Below are 18,818 nucleotides of genomic sequence, written 5' to 3' on the forward strand. Positions count from 1 at the left end.
TGGTTCGACTCAGGCATGCGGAAGGAACAAAGAAATTCTGATCCATTTTCCCTCGATCATTTCCTTGAAATAACTCCTCTTTCCTGGATTCTTCTCTACCCATCATCTTTCACATCTGGTTCCTTTCCGTCAATCTCTATTTCTGTCTCGCTCTCAAATTCCTGAATAGTGCCTTGATCCATCTGAGTCATTGTGGTATACATAACAGGTGTTGGCGATAATGCCACCATTGTGCTTCTATGTATGCTGTCGTTATGGTTCAAGTAATAAAAAATACATGTATTGTCATTTGCTCTCAAAACAGGTTTTTCATCCCAGTATCAGAGCAGGTTTCGTTCAGTCCATCTTCCTGAAAGGTAGAGAGGAGGCATATGGAGCGTTTCACCTTTTTTAATGATTATTTTATCCCACGCTTTATCTTAAAGCCCGAAATTTGTGGTAATGGTGATCGATGGTATTTTCACTTCTTTAGAGCGTGTGGGGAAAGTTAGTTTAGATGATTCACAAAATATCTATTTACTAAGAGGTCGCACTACTGCGCTGTTGTAGAAGGACTACTTACAATATTGATGACAACAATATAATCCTTTGAGAGCAATCTTATTTCCCTACAGTTGCGAAAGCATCCAATTTGTCTAATAATTTAGAGAGAATTCTAGCAGGTCTGCAAAATAATATTAGAATCATTCAAACTGTGTAAGTGTAGGTGAGTGTATAGACCTACGTGATGGTGGTGTGTGTTATTGAATAGTTACCTATTTCGTGGTAAAGCGACCCCTGCTTCGCTGTGACCAAATGGGATTTCCTAGGAGAGGGTACCTCGATCTTCATCAGGCCATTACAACACTGTTTCCACTGACCTGTAGAGTGAAAAGTCGACATGTCTTTGTAAAATAGATTTATTGAAATGTTACTATAATTATGTTCAGCTTCTTGGTGAAATGTAACCCTAACCCACTTCAATTTAAATATAGTTAATTTACATGATCTTTACTTGTTCTTTACCCCACACAATCCATCCCTTTGTCCAATAAGGAAGAAAAGAGTGAGTAGTATGGCAAGATTATTTAATTTCAGTATAATGCCAAATCAAGCCACATTCTCCAGACAGGTTTTTCTAATTTATATGCATCGGCATGGCCTTGTGCATGCATTGCCCCTGTATTCCAGAAGTCAGGCCTCTCTCAGCATGTTAAAAAAAGATACATTCGCTGTTTGTAAGAGATCGCATAACTGGGCGTGTAGAACATGACATGACTTGAGTTACAGTATTTCCGCAACTATAGCTGAGGCCGACAACAAATATTACCATTCATCCATCCCTTATTCAAGCATGCTCAAAATGAAATAGACCGGTAGACTATTTTAAATATTTGACAACAATACAAGGCTACAGCATGGTGTTGCTGTGTGATAGAATCACAACATCATAGCCTATTTAATTTCACAGCCTATACCAAGGTAGGAGATAGATCACAATCATTTATTGATAAACAAAATATTGAACAGTTCCTCTCTGGCATAGAAATGTAGGCTGTAATATTTACTTTTAAATAGCTTGAATTAGCAATCAATCTTACAGAATGCGCGGCCAGTGTTAGGCACTCGCTATAAGCAGCATGTTTATTTTTTTATTTAACCTTTATTTAACTAGGCAAGTCAGTTAAGAACAAATTCTTATTTTGAATGACGGCCTAGGAACAGTGGGTTAACTGCCTTGTTCAGGGGCAGAATTACAGATTCTTACCTTGTCAGCTTGGGGATTTGATCTTGTAACCATTCAGTTACTAGTCCAACGCTCTAATCACTAGGCTACCTGCCGCACAGGGCTGGGCAATATGGCCAAAATCTCATATCCCGATTTAGGTCATTTCATATCCCGATAACGATACATATCACGATACAACACATTTTCTGTATTTTCAATGAATAAATAGTTTACATTTTGAATTAAACTTAGATTATTTCTCCTTTTATTTTGAACCTCTGTGCAAATACCAAAATATAAAATAATGTATAAAATCTAAAAAGGTAAATAGAAAACACTTCAACTACAGTTGCAAACAAAATAAATATAGGCCTAAAATAAATAAATAAGCCTCTAGCAACGTCTGAGTCTGAAATTGTTTTGAGCACTCGACTGTACTGTTTTGGGTATCATCCGTAGACTCTCTCCGTACTGTTTCACATGATTCTTGCCTAGGTGGTAAAAGAGGTTATTGGTGTTTGAGCCTGTTGGTCGGGACCGGCCTGCGGCATATTTTGCAGGGGGCGATTTTCTGGTCCGCGTCAGACTTTTCATATCCAAACCACGTCCATGCGACCGAAGTAGCCCCTCTTTTAGGTACGAGCTCTGTGTCTCTGTGCTCTGTGTCACGTTCACTCTCCATGTTTGTTTGTGTTGCAAATTCCCTTCCACATGACAATACCTTGACTTTGTTGTCCTGAAGCCATTTTGCCACAACTTTGGAAGTATGCTTGGGGTCATTGTCCATTTGGAAGACCCATTTGCGACCAAGCTTTAACTTCCTGACTGATGTCTTGAGATGTTGCTTCATTATATACAGATAATTTTCCCTCCTCATGATGCCATCTATTTTGTGAAGTGCACCAGTCCCCAGTGCAACAAAGCACCCACACAACATGATGCTGCCACCCCCGTGCTTCACGGTTGGGATGGTGTTCTTTGGCTTGCAAGCCTCCCCTTTTTCCCTGCAAACATAAAGATGGTAATTATGGCCAAACAGTTCTATTTTTGTTTCATCAGACCAGAGGACATTTCTCCAAAAAGTATGATCTTTGTCCTCATGTGCAGTTGCAAACTGTAGTCTGGCGGTTGATGGCGGTTTTGGTGGCGGTTTTGGTGGCTTCTTCCTTGCTGAGTGGCCTTTGAGGTTATATCGATATAGGACTCGTTTTATTCTGGATATAGATACTTTTGTACCCATTTCCTCCAGCATCTTCACAAGGTCCTTTGCCGTTGTTCTGTGATTGATTTGCACTTTTCACACCAAAGTACGTTCATCTCTAGGAGACAGAACGCGTCTCCTTCCTGAGCGGTGTGACGGCTGCATGGTCCCATGGTGTTTTTTACTTGCGTACTATTGTTTGTACAGATGAACGTGGTACCTTCAGGCGTTTGAAAATTCCTCCCAAGGATGAACCAGACTTGTGGAGGTCTACAATATTTTTTCTGAGGTATTGGCTGATTTCTTTTGATTTCCCCATGATGTCAAGCAAATAGGCACTGAGTTTGAAAGTATGCCTTGAAATACATCCACAGGTACACCTCAAATTGACTCAAATTATGTAAATTAGCCTATCAGTAGCTTGTAAAGCCATGACATCATTTTCGGGAATTTTTCAAGTTGTTTAAAGGCACAGTCAACTTAGTGTATGTAAACTGCTGACCCACTGGAATTGTGAAACAGTGAATTATAAGTGAAATAATCTGTCTGTAAAAAATTGTTGGAAAAATTAATTGTGTCATGCACAAAGTAGATGTCCTAACCGACTTGCCAAAACTATAGTTTGTTCACAAGAAAATTGTGGAGTGGTTGAAAAACTAGTTTTAATGACTAGTAAATTATTAGTAAACTTCCGACTTCAACTGTGTATGTATATGTGTATATAATATAATGACCATCTTATGAAGACAAGAATGATAAAACCTAACATTACAATTTAACAGTAATGATCATCATGTAACTGGTAATGTCACTTCTATCTGTCCCTGTCGGATTTAAGAAGGGTGGGCTAGTAGCGTGTAATGGGTCAAAACAAAAACGTGCACAGCCTGTGAGTATGCAGGACCAGGGATTGTGTCCACTAGTATACAGCAAATCGATAAGTATTTAAATTTAATCAAATAAATAACCAAATAGAATTTAATCAAACTTAATCAAATCCAATCAAATGTAACTAAATTGAATCAGTATGACTCACTCATGTCATAGAAGTGCTGCCAGAAGGCCTCCATCCAGCGCTGTGTGTCCTGGGGTGTGTGTGTGACCAGAGTGTGTGTGACAGCTTCGTCACCTCGGGTGTGTGTGCTGATGGATATACTCTGGGTATGGTGGAGAGGCCCTCTCTCAGACACATGGATGCGGGTCTCCTGAGAAGGAGAGAAACACACACAAGCCATACTGAAATCTTAACAGAAGCATGTTCAAATCAAATAGTATTTGTCACATGTGTCAAATACAACAGGACCTTAGCGTGAAATTCTTACTTAACTCTATTTCTTGAGCTGCATTGTTGGTTAAGTAAATATTTACTAAATAAAGTAAAAAAATATATTCACAGCTTTCTATTTTCTCACAACCGGTCAAACCGATGTCATTTGGACATTTTGCACAGGCATTTGTTGTTGTTGTTGCATTTGATCTCCGTTCCCTAAACGTCTTTGCTTCGTGAAAAAAGCAGATACGACAATTGCAACTTTACCGATGTCAACTAACCCATCTGGACAGTCAACTAACCCATCTGGACAAGAGGAATACCTATGTCAGAATGCTGTTCGTCGACTACAGCTCAGCATTTAACACCTTAGTACCCTCCAAACTTGTCATTAAGCTTGAGACCCTGGGTCTTGATCCCGCCCTGTGCAACTGAGTCCTGGACTTTCTGACGGGACGCCCCCAGGTGGTGAGGGTAGGAAACAACATCTCCACCCCACTGATCCTCAACACTGGGGCCCCACAAGGGTGCGTTCTCAGCCCTCTCCTGTACTCCCTGTTCACCCATGACTGCGTGGCCATGCACGCCTCCAACTCAATCATCAAGTTTGCAGACGACACTAGAGTGGTAGGCTTGATTACCAACAATGACGAGACGGCATACAAGGAGGAGGTGAGGGCCTTCGGAGTGTGGTGTCAGGAAAACAACCTCACACTCAACGTCAACAAAACAAAGGAGATAATCGTGGACTTCAGGAAACAGCAGTGGGAGCACCCCCTATCCCCAGGACAGTAGTGGAGAAGGTGGAAAGTTTTAAGTTCCTCGGCGTACACATCACGGACAAACTGAAATGTTCCACCCACACAGACAGCGTGGTGAAGAAGGTGCAACAGCGCCTCTTCAACCTCAAGAAGCTGAAGAAATTTGGCTTTTACAGATGGCTTTTACAGATGCACAATCGAGAGCATCCTGTCGGGCTGTATCACCGCCTGGTACGGCAACTACTCCGCCCACAACCGTAAGGCTCTCCAGAGGGGAGTGAGGTCTGCACAACGCATCACCGGGGGCAAACTACCTGCCCTCCAAGACACCTACACCACCCGATGTCACAGGAAGGCCAAAATGATCATCAAGGACAACAACCACCCGAGCCACTGCCTGTTCACCCCGCTATCATCCAGAAGGCGAGGTCAGTACAGGTGCATCAAAGCTGGGACCGAGAGACTGAAAAACAGCTTCTATCTCAAGGCCATTAAACAGCCACCACTAACATTGAGTGGCTGCTGCCAACATACTGACTCAAATCTCTAGCCACTTTAATAATTAAAAATTGGATGTAATAAATGTATCACTAGTCACTTTAAACAATGCCACGTTATATAATATTTACATACCCTACATTACTCATCTCATATGGATATACTGTACTCTATACTATCTACTGCATCTTGCCTATGCCGTTCGGCCATCGCTCATCCATATATTTATATGTACATATTCTTATTCATTTCTTTACACTTGTGTGTAAAAGGTAGTTGTTGTGAAATTGTTAGATATTACTGCATGGTCGGAACTAGAAGCACAAGCATTTCGCTACACTCGCATTAACATCTGCTAACCATGTGTATGTGACAAATAAAATTTGATTTGATTGAAGCATTCATTCTATCGATTTATGCCATTCTGGTGAGCAAGCTTTTACTTAGTCTTCTAGGGCAACATATAGGCTAATGACAGAAGAGAAGCTGCATGTATCTAATTATAGACAAGTTGACAAAAAAATTGCATAACAAAATATCGGAAATTATAAGCAGAAACATATTTAAAATCAGGCAACAAAAAATCCTGCCCTCTGTCAAAAGAAATCTTTTAGCGTGTCTGACTGTAGCCTACAGCCCATTTTCTATATTAGCGGGTAAGGGCCTTAGATTTTCACTTTATTACATATAGTCAGGCGGTTGTGGATGGGTTATTAGCAACATGGGCAGGTGCGGGTGAACAAACAGCTGACCCGCGCACCACTAGTGCACATAGCTGCTGTGATGTGCACATGGCTGATGTGCAGGTACTGTAGCTGCTGCCAGGCTGATAAGCACCCACATTGCATGAAATACTTGGCTTCATTGTGAGAGAATGAGCGTGAAGGGGTTAAATAGCAAGCAAACAGAATTCCGTTCCTGTAATGCTCAAAGCAAGATCGGACTTTAAACTTGCTTGTTTACCCAACCGTGGGGCAGACGGTCTTTTGGCCTCCCATCCCATTCTAACCACCTCTCGCCGGCTTTGTATTCATGTTACCTGATGAAATTGCTATACAATATTATCTTTTTGCCATCTGATGCACATTCAAATGTTAGAAATCAACACTGCAGAGCTCTCCCTGTCCTCTGCCGTGTCCTGATTATATTACTACTGATTATATCTGGAAATGTGCATGCACACCCTGGCCCTTCTACTGTTGCTAGCCCCATTTCTGATTTGTGCTCTGATATCTGCTTCACTGATTTCTGCTCTTGTAAAAGCCTGGGTTTTCTGCACGTTAAAACTAGAAGCTTATTACCTAAAATGTATCAATTGAAAGTGTGGGTTAACAGCTCCAATCCAGATGTGTTGGTCATTACTGAGACGTGGTTAAGAAAGAGTGTTTTGAACACTGATATTATCCTTTCTAGTTATAACCTTTTTCTGCAAGACAAATCTTCCAAAGGTAGTGGAGTAGCAATCTTTACCAAGGAACACCTTCAGTGCTCATTTGTCTCCATCAAGTCTGTCCCCAAACAATTTGATTTGCTGGTTTTACACATTAAACGTTCATCTAACTCTTTGTTGACTGTTGCTGGGTGTTATCGGCCACCATCAGCACCGGCCTGAACCCTAAATGCCCTAAGCGCTCTCCTGGCCCCTTCCACTAAGTCTGAATTTGTCCTGCTAGGTGACCTAAACTGGGACATGCTAAACCACCTGAGCAAGTCCTAAAGCAATGGGACTTACCAATCCCACAAGGTATGACTCCAAACACCCAGAAAAGGCTACTCTCCTTGATGTTATCCTCACAAATAATCCTGATAGGTCATTACAGAAAACACCAGTGATCACGGTTTTACAGCCTGTGTTTGTAATGGCTGCTCAGTGAAACGACCTGTCCTGATTTGTTATAGACACTTGCTCATCAAAGTTCTTTAGCAAGCCTTCCTTCATGATCTGGCCTCTGTAAATTGGTATAGAATCAGCTTGATCCGCTCTGTTGAAGACGCTTGGACCTTCTTTTTTAAATATTTTCAGGTGGTATCGTTAACAAATACGCGCCCATAATGAAAATTAGAAATAAAAAAAACAGGTTCAGTCCCTGGTTGGACCGTGATCTGGCAGAGTTTAAATCACCAACTCATTAAGTCAGTATTCCTATTTGACTCAGCCATGCCTTAGTGCCCACCCAACATTTCCTCAAATCCCATCCCTTCTAATGCGCCTATACCCAATGCACCTCCCTCTTTTTCCACTGCCCCGCTCCAAAAGGTTTCTCCCTGCAGGCGGTCAGAGTCCGAGGTGCTAAAGGAGCTCCTTAAACTTCACCCCAAAAAACATAATGTTGTGATGCTACCATGTTGTTGTCATGGGTTGCTGCCATGCTGTGTTGTCTTAGGTCTCTATGTAGTGTTGGTGTCTTGTCGTGATGGGTGTTTTGTCCTATATTTCTTTTATTTTTAATCCCAGGCCCCTCTCCCTTGCAGAAGGCCTTTTGCCTACTGGTAGGATGTCATTCTAAATAAGAATGTGTTCTTAACTGACATGTCTAGTTAAATAAAAGTGATATAAAATATAAAATAAAAATCTCCAGGCAAGGAGTGTCTTTGGGTTACACCTCGACAGTGCTCTCTAGTGGACGGATCATGAAACTGCAGCAGACTTCAAAGAAATCAAATTCTATGTCACATGCACCAAATACAACAGGTAGAACTTACCGTGAAATGCTTACTTACGAGCCCTTAACCAATAATGCTTTTTTAAATTAAGTAAGAAAAATGTGATAAATAAACCAAAAATAGCAAAAATAGAAACACAAAATAACAACGATGCTATATATAAGGTGTACTGGTACCGAGTCAATGTGCAGGGGTATGGCTTAGTCAAGATAATTGAGGTATGTGTACATGTAGGTAGGGTTAAAGTGACTACGCATACATAAAAAACAGAGAGTAGCAGCAGTATATGTGAAGATTGTGAAGGATTGTGAATGGAAAAAAGTATGTGGACACTCGAACATCTCATTCCAAAATCATGGGCATTAATATGGAGTTGGTCCACCTTTTGCTGCTATAACAGCCTCCACTCTTCTGGGAATGCTTTCCACTTGATGAGGGAACATTGTTGCTGTGATTTGATTCCATTCAGCCACAAGAGCATTAATGAGGTCAGGCAGTGATGTTGAACGATTAGGCATGCCTCGCAGTCAGCGTTCTAATTCATCCCAAAGGTGGGTTTGAAGTCAGGGCTCTGTCCAGGCCAGTCAAGTTCTACTACACTGATCTCGACAAACCATTTCTGTATGGACCTCGCTTTCTGCATTGTCATGCTGAAACAGGAAAGGGCCTTCCCCAAACTGTTGCCACAAAGTTGGAAGAACAGAATCATCTAGAATATCATTGTATGCTGTAGCATTAAAATGTCCCTTCACTGGAACTAAGGGGCCTATTCATGGTTCGGGCAAACCATGAATAACAGCCCCAGACCATTATTCCTTCTCCAACAAACTTTACAGTTGGCACTATGCAGTCGGGGTGATAGCATTCTTCTGGTATCCGCCAAACCAACCCAGATTCGTCCATTGGACTGCCAGAAGACAAAGCATGATTCGTCACTCCAGAGAACGCGTTTCCACTCCTCCCTAGTCCAATGGCGGTGAGCTTTACACCATCCCAACGCTTGGTATTGCGCATGGTGATCCTAGGCTTGTGCGTCTGCACGCCCATGGAAACCCACTTCATGAAGCTCCCGACGAACAGCTATTGTGCTGAAGTTGCTTCTAGAGGCAGTTTGGAACTCGGTAATGAGTGTTGTAACCGGGGGCAGATGATTTTTACAGGCTACGCGCTTAAGAACTCGGCGGTCCAGTTCTGTGAGCTTGTGTGGCTGAGCCATTGTTGCGCCTAGGCGTTTCCACTTCACAATAACAGGACTTACAGTTGACCAGGGCAGCTCTAGCAGGACAGAAATCTGACGAAATGACTTGTTGGAAAGTGGCATCCTATGACGGTCCCATGTTGAAAGTCACTGAGCTCTTCAGTGTGGCCATTCTACTGCCAATGTTTGTCTATGGAGATTTCATGGCTGTGTGCTCGAATTTATACACCTGTCAGCAACGGCTCGGTCTGAAATAGCCAAATCCACTAATTTGAAGGTGTCCACATACTATGTGTGTGTGTGTGTGTGTGTGTGTGTGTGTGTGTGTGTGTGTGTGTGTGTGTGTGTGTGTGTGTGTGTGTGTGTGTGTGTGTGTGTGTGTGTGTGTGTGTGTGTGTGTGTGGCGTCAATATGCATGTGTGTGTTTTGTGTGTTTGTGTGAGTGTATGGTTAGAGTCCAGTGAGTGTACATCGAGCCTGTGCAAGTGTTTGAATAAAATAAGGGGGTCAATGCAAATAGTCCAGTGGCCATTTGATTAACTGTTCAGCAGTCTTATGGCTTGGGGGTAGAAGCGTTAAGGAGCCTTTTAGTCTCAGACTTGGCGCTCCGGTACCGCTTGCCCTGCGGTAGCAGAGAAAACAGTCTATGACTTGGGTGGCTGGAGTCTTTGACCATTTTTAGGGCCTTCCTCTTACACCACCTGGAATAGAGGTCCTGGATGGCAGGAAGCTCAGCCCCAGTGATGTACTGGACTGTATGCAGAGTGGTGTTGTGCTGTTATAGCTTGCTACATGGGGTGTAAACCTCTAATAAAAACAATATTGTCCTTTTGTGGGTGCTAAATGGGATTATAGTTCAGTATTTATGCAAATTTGCGTCAGTCTCTGCATTTTGGCCGTGTGTATGGATGACAGTGTGAATATGCTGACATGTCTTGTGTGTTTACAAGAGTAACAAACCTTGTTGATGGCGATGGTGAATAACGGCTCCTCTTGGGCAACCATGCTCTCTTGACTGTGGTAACAGGTAAGACTTGTCCCTTTGAGGACACCGTAGATGTCAGTCCAACACTCAGGCTCCTTCTCAATCTGATCATGAGAATGGTAGGAATGATTATAACGATGCTTTTGACTAAACTAGAGTGCATTCGGAAAGTATTCAGACCCTTTGGCTTTTTCCACATTTTGTTACGATACAGCCTTATTCTAAAATGTCTTAAATTAATTGTTTTCCTCATCAATCTACACACAATACACCATAATGACAAAAAAAGCCAGGTTTTTAGACATTTTTGCTAATTTCTAAAATAAAAAAACAGATACCTTATTTACATATGTATTCAGACTCTTTGCTATGAGACTCAATATTGAGCTCAGGTGCATCCTGTTTCCATTGCTCATCCTTGAGATGTTTCTACAACTTGATTGGTGTCCACCTGTGGTAAATTCAATTGATTGGACATGATTTGGAAAGGCACACACCTGTCTATGTAAGGTCCCACAGTTAACAGTGCATGTCAGAGGAGCAAAAACCAAGCCGTGAGGTTGAAGGAATTGTCCGTAGAGCTCCAAGACAGGATTGTGTGGAGGCACAGATCTGGATGAGGGTACCAAAACATTTCTGTAGCAGTGAAGGTCCCCAAGAACACAGTGGCCACCATCACTCTTAAATGGAAGAAGTTTGGAACCACCAAGACTCTTCCTAGTCTCTGTGGAGATGGGAGAAACTTCCAGAAGGACAACCATCTCTGCAGCACTCCAGCAATCAGGCCTTTATGGTGGCCAGACGGAAGCCAATCCTCAGTAAAAAGGCACATGACAGCCCACTTGGAGTTTGCGAAAAGGCACCTAAAGGACTCAGACCATGAGAACCCAAAAATGTATCTGGTCTGATGAAACCAAGATTGAACTCTTTGGCCTGAATGCCAAGCGTCACGTCTGGAGGAAACCAAGACCCATCCCGATGTTTTTTAGTGGCAGGGACTGGAAGACTAGTCAGGATCGAGGGAAAGATGAATGGAGCAAAGTACATTGAGATCCTTGATGATCTCAGACTGGGGTGAAGGTTCACCTTCCAACAGGACAACGACACTAAGCACATAGCCAAGACAATGCAGAAGTGGCTTCGAGACAAGTCTCTGAATGTCCTTGAGTGGCCCAGCCAGAGTTTGGACTTGAACCCAATCGAAGATCTCTGGAGAGACCTGAAAATAGCTGTGCAGCGATGCTCCCCATCCAACCTGACAGAGCTTGAGAGGATCTGCAGAGAAGAATGGTAGAAACTCCCCAAATACAGATGTGCCAAGCTTTCAGCGTCATACCCAAGAAGACTCAAGGCTGTAATCGCTGCCAAAGATGCTTCAACAAAGTACTGAGTATAGAGTCTGGATACTTATGTAAATGTGATATTTCAGTTTTTATATGCATTTACCCAAATAATCTAAAAAACGATTTTTATTTTGTCATTATGGCGTATTCTGCGTAGATTGATGAGAGAAAAAAATGATTGAACCCATTTTAGAATAAGGCTGTAACGTAAACAAAACGTGGAAAAAATCAAGGTGTCTGAATACTTTCCGAAGGCACCGTAACTACGACTCTAATGATCAAACTAAAACTGAGAATGATTAAACAAATGATATGAATGATGATGGTGGGTGTGATACTAAGGGCGGTGACTACGAGTTAACTCACCTTGATCCTGCCGCTGATAACCTGCTGGGTCATACAGAGAGGCTGGGCTGCCAGACGGCAACACACACTGCCATAGAGAGGCAGCCAGAATGCACTGTCCTCTGGAACAATATTGGTTGATGAGTTTGTTGCTTGCTATCCAAGGACAGTAAACAGCCAAAGGAGAGGAGTCGCCACTCACCTGTGGCTGATATGGACAGGTCGTGTGTTCTGAAGCTGTCCTGAACATGTGCTATTGTCAGTGTGGTGTGGGCCAGAAGGTGATACTTTGGCCCCCTGCAAACAGAAACCACACACAATCAACAGTTAGTCGGAATGTACTGCATGTAAGTATGCATATTTGACGACTTGTGTGGCCAGTTTGAGTTGACATTATGTGCATCACCGTTGCATGTGATTCCAGTTGTGTGTGTGTCATGCGTGTGCAAGCTGTTACATCAACACTCACTCTGTACAGAGAGCAGGCAGCAGAGGTGGTGGAGACCCTCCTCCTCCATCACCTCTCTCTACGTTGGATATGGTACCACAGGCTGCAGACTCTAGAGCTGCCCTGATCCTCCTCCCAGAGGTGCAGCCCAGGGAGCTGCTGAGGCGGTTATGTCTCCTGGGTCCTAGTGCCCCTGGGCCCGGAGAGAAGTCCTCCACCACACAGGTACTGTACAGCTCCACACGGAGCTCAAAGCACGGGCTCGCCTCCTTACTGGATCATATACAGGAACCAACACACGCACACAGATGAATATAGCAACAAAAATTAACAAAGAAACATGGGCATAATGAAATACAGAATGACACAAACATAATTCAACTGAAGAGGACAGAAGTTCTCTATACGTTTCTAAGCAAATATTAAAACCACAGACAAAATGCTACATCACCTGCACTAATAGTGTCATATAAATTAAGGAGACAAAATGAGAGCAACTCGAGCAGCCACTTGCAATATGATGGTGTCCTCGAAGCAGATGTCAGTCAAAGTCCTGTCCGCCATCACCAGGTCTGTGTCATAGATCTCTCTGCCACACTGGAGCAGACAGAACACAGCACAGCGATGCAGCTCTGAAAGATAGCGAGAGCAAGAGAGAGAGAGAAGCGCAAGATGGATAGAGAAAGAATGGAATAGAGTGGGAGATGGAGAGGATGGAGTTTTAGAGAAAAGAAGATGGGCAGAGAGAGCAGAAAGAGAACAGGACAGACACGGCAGAAAAATAGTGAGAACGTAGTAGGTTAAGTAAGAGTCCAATAACTACACCTTTACAGGATTAACCTGTGTGACCTTTAAATCTGACCTGATTTCAGATGTAGCTCAGAGGAGCCACGATAATGCAAGTGTTCTTAGAAACAAACAGGAGGCGGTTAATTGAATGTGCTTACCCCACATGCACGAGTCATAATCTGCATGGATTAGCCACGTAACTGGTTTAGACAAGATTATAGATTGAGACCTTAGATTTACTCCATCAATGGAATGTATGTACTCAGGCCACTCTGGTAGTGGTGGGAGAGATATGGCTCAAATTAAACTCTGATGAACTGATGACGTACCAGCCGGATACACTTAAATACAAATAGCCAATAGACTCCACTCTCTCAATATGCACCACTTGCATTCTAATCTAACCAAAGGGTTTCCAGTAGCTGTTCCATTCAATTCAAACATTATTGTTAGGAGCTAGATGTTATCAAGTGCAATTACTGTCTAATGTTGTTATTGGATGCGAGATGTTCAGGGCCGATGTTCAGGGCCGATGTTCAGGGCCGATGTTCAGGGCCGATGTTCAAGAGCACCGATTTAATAACAAAAAATTCTGTGTTTCCAGGCATTGCCACATGATGCATTGTCATGACAGGGTTAGTGACAGCACCATTTAATGTTATATGGGACTCACCTCCTTTGCTCTTGAAGTACTCTAAGTCTTTCCACATGAGTGGGATACGCAGGTCTGGAGTGGAAGAGGAAGAGCAGAATGGATGGATTGAGGGACAGCGAGAGAGAGAATGAGACATTTCTGTGAAATATAGTACTCCTACCCATATCTGTTGGTCAAATCAAAATCAAATCAAATGTTATTGTCACATACACATGGTTAGCAGATGTAATTGCGAGAGTAGCGAAATGCTTATACATCTACTGTAGATCCGACAATGCAGCAGTATCTAAGAGGTAATATCTAACAATTCCACAACAAACCCTAATACACACCATCTAGTAAAGGAATGGGATGAGAATATATAAGTATAAAATATATGGATGAGCAGTGAGAGCGGCTAAGATGCAATAGATAGTAAAGAATAGACAGTGAAGGATACAGTATACAGTATATACATATGAGATGAGTAATGTGAGATATGTAAACATTCTTAAAGAGGCATCATTAAAGTGACTAGTGTTCCATTTATTAAAGTGGTCAATGATATCAAGTCAGTAGGTTGGCAGCCGCCTCTCTGTGCTTGTGGTGGCTGTTTAACAATCTGATGAGAAACTGTTTTTCAATCTCTATGTCCCAGCTTTGAAGCACCTGTACTGACCTCGCCTTCTGGATGGAATCGGGGTGAACAGGCAGTGGCTCGGATGGTGGGTTGTCCTTGATTATCTTTTTTGCCTTCCTGTGACATCGGGTGTTGTAGGTGTCCTGGAGGGCAGGTAGTTTGCCCCCGGTGATATGTTATGCAGACCGCACCACCCTCTGGAGAGCCCTGCAGTTGTGGGCGGTGCAGTTGCCGTACCAGGTGGTGATACAGCCCGACAGGATGCTCTCAATTGTGCACCTGTAAAAGGTAGTGAGGGTTTTCGGTGACAAGCCACATTTTTTCAGCCTTCTGAGGTTGAAGAGGCGCTGTGGCACCTTCACCACACTGTCCGTGCGAGTGGACCATTTCAGTTTGTCGGTGATATGTACAGCGAGGAACTTTCCACCTTCTCCACTGCTGTCCCATCGATGTGGATAGGGGGGTGCTCCCTTTGCTGTTTCCTGAAGTCCACGATCATCTCTTTTGTTTTGCTGACATTGAGTGAGAGGTTATTTTCCTGGCACACACCGAGGGCCCTCACTTCCTCCTTGTAGGCTGTCTCGCCATTGTTGGTAATCGAGCCTACCACTGTAGTGTCGTCAGCAAACTTGATGATTGAGTTGGAGGCGTGCATGGCCACCCAGTCGTGGGTAAACAGGGAGTGCAGGAGAGGGCTGAGAACGTACCCTTGTGGAGCCCCAGTGTTGAGGATGTTGTTTCCTACCTTCACCACCTGGGGGCGGACCGTCAGGAAGTCCAGGACCCAGTTGCACAGGGCGGGGTCGAGACCCAGGGTCTCAAGCTTAATGATGAAATTGGAGGGTACTATGGTGTTGAATGCTGAGCTGTAGTCAATGAACAGCATTCTTACATAGGTATTCCTCTTGATGGGATAGGGCAGTGTGATGGCGATTGCATCGTCTGTGACCCTATTGGGGCTGTAAGCAAATTGGAGTGGGTCTAGGGTAGAGTGGAGGTGATATGATCCTTGACTAGTCAAAGCACTTCATGATGACAGAAGTGAGTGCTACGGGGCGGTAGTCATTTAGTTAAGTTACCTTAGCTTTCTTGGAAACAGGAACAATGGTGGCCATCTTGAAGCATGTGGGGACAGCAAACTGGGATAGGGATTGATTGAATATTTCCGTAAACACACCAGCCAGCTGGTCTGCGCATGCTTCTGAGGACGCAGCTTGGGAAGCCGTCTGGGCCAGCAATCTTGCGAGGGTTAACACGGTTAATTGTTTTACTTGTGTCGGCCACGGAGAAGGAGAGCCCACAGTTGTCATGTTTTGTCTTTGATCATCATGTCTTGTCCCTGTGCTTCCCTCTGCTGGTCTTATTAGGTTCGTTCCCTCTTTCTATCCCTCTCTCTCCCCCTCCCTCTCTCTCTCTCTCTATCGTTCCGTTCCTGCTCCCAGCTGTTTCTCATTCTCCTAAACTACCTCATTTACTCTTTCACACCTGTCCCCTATTTTGCCCTCTGATTAGAGTCCCTATTTCTCCCTCTGTTTTCCGCTTCTGTCCTTGTCGGATTCTTGTTTGATGTTTGCTGTTCCGTGTCCTTGTTCCGCCCTGTCGTGTTTTTGCCTTCTTCAGATGCTGCGTGTGAGCAGGTGTCTATGTCAGCTACGGCCTGTGCCTTCCTGAAGCGACCTGCAGTCTGTGGTCGCGTCTCCAGTCGTTCCTCTCTACTGACGAGAGGATTTCAGTTTCCTGTTTTGGATTTACCTTTGATAATATCCAGGAGAATCATTGTTTGTTTAATACTGGAATAAAGACTCTGTTTCTATTACGTCGCTTTTGGGTCCTCATTCACCAGCATAACAGAAGAATCCGACCAAGATGGACCCAGCGACTATGGATTCTCTCAACACTGCCGTCGAGTTCCAGGGAGCAATGCTCGGCAGACACGAGCAGGAATTGTTTGCTGCTCGTCATGCCGTTGAAACCCTGGCCGCTCAGGTCTCCGATCTCTCTGGACAGTTTCAGAGTCTTCGTCTCGTGCCACCAGCTACTTCCTGGTCTTCCGAGTCTCCGGAACCTAGGGTTAATAACCCACCATGTTACTCTGGGCAGCCCACTGAGTGTCGCTCCTTTCTCACCCAGTGTGATATTGTGTTCTCTCTCCAGCCCAACACGTACTCAAGAGAGAGAGCTCGGATCGCTTACGTCATATCACTCCTTACTGGTCGGGCTCGGGAGTGGGGCACAGCTATCTGGGAGGCAAGGGCTGAGTGTTCTAACGATTATCAGAACTTTAAAGAGGAGATGATACGGGTTTTTGATCGTTCAGTTTTTGGGAAGGAGGCTTCCAGGGCCCTGGCTTCCCTATGTCAAGGTGATCGATCCATAACGGATTACTCTATAGAGTTTCGCACTCTTGCTGCCTCCAGTGACTGGAACGAGCCGGCGTTGCTCGCTCGTTTTCTGGAGGGACTTCACGCTGAGGTTAAGGATGAGATTCTCTCCCGGGAGGTTCCTTCCAGCGTGGACTCTTTGATTGCACTCGCCATCCGCATAGAACGACGGATAGATCTTCGTCACCGAGCTCGTGGAAGAGAGCTCGCGTTAACGGTGCTTCCTCTCTCCGCATCTCAACCATCTCCTCCCACCGGCTCAGAGACTGAGCCCATGCAGCTGGGAGGTATTCGCGTCTCGACTAAAGAGAGGGAACGGAGAATCACCAACCGCCTTTGCCTCTATTGCGGTTCTGCTGGACATTTTGTCATGTCATGTCCAGTAAAAGCCAGAGCTCATCAGTAAGCGGAGGGCTACTGGTGAGCGCTACTACTCAAGTCTCTCCATCAAGATCCTGTACTACCTTGTCGGTCCATCTACGCTGGACCGGTTCGGCTGCTTCCTGCAGTGCTTTGATAGACTCTGGGGCTGAGGGTTGTTTTATGGACGAAGCATGGGCTCGGAAACATGACATTCCTCTCAGACAGTTAGGGAAGCCCACGCCCATGTTCGCCTTAGATGGTAGTCTTCTCCCCAGTATCAGATGTGAGACACTACCTTTAACCCTCACAGTATCTGGTAACCACAGTGAGACCATTTCCTTTTTGATTTTTCGTTCACCTTTTACACCTGTTGTTTTGGGTCATCCCTGGCTAGTATGTCATAATCCTTCTATTAATTGGTCTAGTAATTCTATCCTATCCTGGAACGTTTCTTGTCATGTGAAGTGTTTAATGTCTGCTATCCCTCCTGTTTCTTCTGTCCCCTCTACTCAGGAGGAACCTGGTGATTTGACAGGAGTGCCGGAGGAATATCATGATCTACGCACGGTCTTCAGTCGGTCCAGAGCCAACTCTCTTCCTCCTCACCGGTCGTATGATTGTTGTATTGATCTCCTTCCGGGGACCACTCCCCCTCGGGGTAGACTATACTCTCTGTCGGCTCCCGAACGTAAGGCTCTCGAGGATTATCTGTCTGTTTCTCTTGACGCCGGTACCGTGGTGCCTTCTTCCTCTCCCGCCGGAGCGGGGTTTTTCTTTGTTAAGAAGAAGGACGGTACTCTGCGCCCCTGCGTGGATTATCGAGGGCTGAATGACATAACGGTTAAGAATCGTTATCCGCTTCCCCTTATGTCGTCAGCCTTCGAGATTCTGCAGGGAGCCAGGTGCTTTACTAAGTTGGACCTTCGTAACGCTTACCATCTCGTACGCATCAGAGAGGGGGACGAGTGGAAAACGGCGTTTAACACTCCGTTAGGGCATTTTGAATACCGGGTTCTGCCGTTCGGTCTCGCTAATGCTCCAGCTGTCTTTCAGGCATTAGTTAATGATGTACTGAGAGACATGCTGAACATCTTTGTTTTCGTTTACCTTGACGATATCCTGATTTTTTCACCGTCACTCGAGATTCATGTTCAGCACGTTCGACGTGTACTCCAGCGCCTTTTAGAGAATTGTCTCTACGTGAAGGCTGAGAAGTGCGCCTTTCATGTCTCCTCTGTCACATTTCTCGGTTCTGTTATTTCCGCTGAAGGCATTCAGATGGATCCCGCTAAGGTCCAGGCTGTCAGCGATTGGCCCGTTCCTAAGTCACGTGTCGAGTTGCAGCGCTTTCTCGGTTTCGCTAATTTCTATCGGCGTTTCATTCGTAATTTCGGTCAAGTGGCTGCCCCTCTCACAGCTCTGACTTCTGTCAAGACTTGCTTTAAGTGGTCCGGTTCCGCCCAGGGAGCTTTTGATCTCCTCAAGAAGCGTTTTACATCCGCCCCTATCCTTGTTACTCCTGACGTCACTAAACAATTCATTGTAGAGGTTGACGCTTCAGAGGTGGGCGTGGGAGCCATTCTGTCCCAG

At 44.4% G+C, this 18,818-nt stretch overlaps 1 protein-coding gene across 1 annotated transcript in view; it reads right to left on the reverse strand.

Moving 5' to 3' along the window:
• Positions 1–320: 320 nt before the first annotated feature.
• Positions 321–18,818, reverse strand: part of LOC120021887 (rhotekin-like) — a 32,399-nt gene continuing 13,901 nt past the window's right edge. The window contains exons 4-12 of the mRNA XM_038965727.1: positions 13,884–13,937; positions 12,936–13,053; positions 12,443–12,694; positions 12,169–12,270; positions 11,995–12,088; positions 10,261–10,389; positions 3,946–4,114; positions 756–860; positions 321–349 (exon numbers count right to left, since the gene is read on the reverse strand). Of these exons, the coding sequence (XP_038821655.1) occupies positions 321–349; positions 756–860; positions 3,946–4,114; positions 10,261–10,389; positions 11,995–12,088; positions 12,169–12,270; positions 12,443–12,694; positions 12,936–13,053; positions 13,884–13,937 (1,052 nt within the window). The remainder of the gene's footprint in view (positions 350–755; positions 861–3,945; positions 4,115–10,260; positions 10,390–11,994; positions 12,089–12,168; positions 12,271–12,442; positions 12,695–12,935; positions 13,054–13,883; positions 13,938–18,818) is intronic.

Source organism: Salvelinus namaycush, chromosome 26, assembly GCF_016432855.1.
Source record: "Salvelinus namaycush isolate Seneca chromosome 26, SaNama_1.0, whole genome shotgun sequence".
Lineage (NCBI taxonomy): Eukaryota > Metazoa > Chordata > Actinopteri > Salmoniformes > Salmonidae > Salvelinus > Salvelinus namaycush.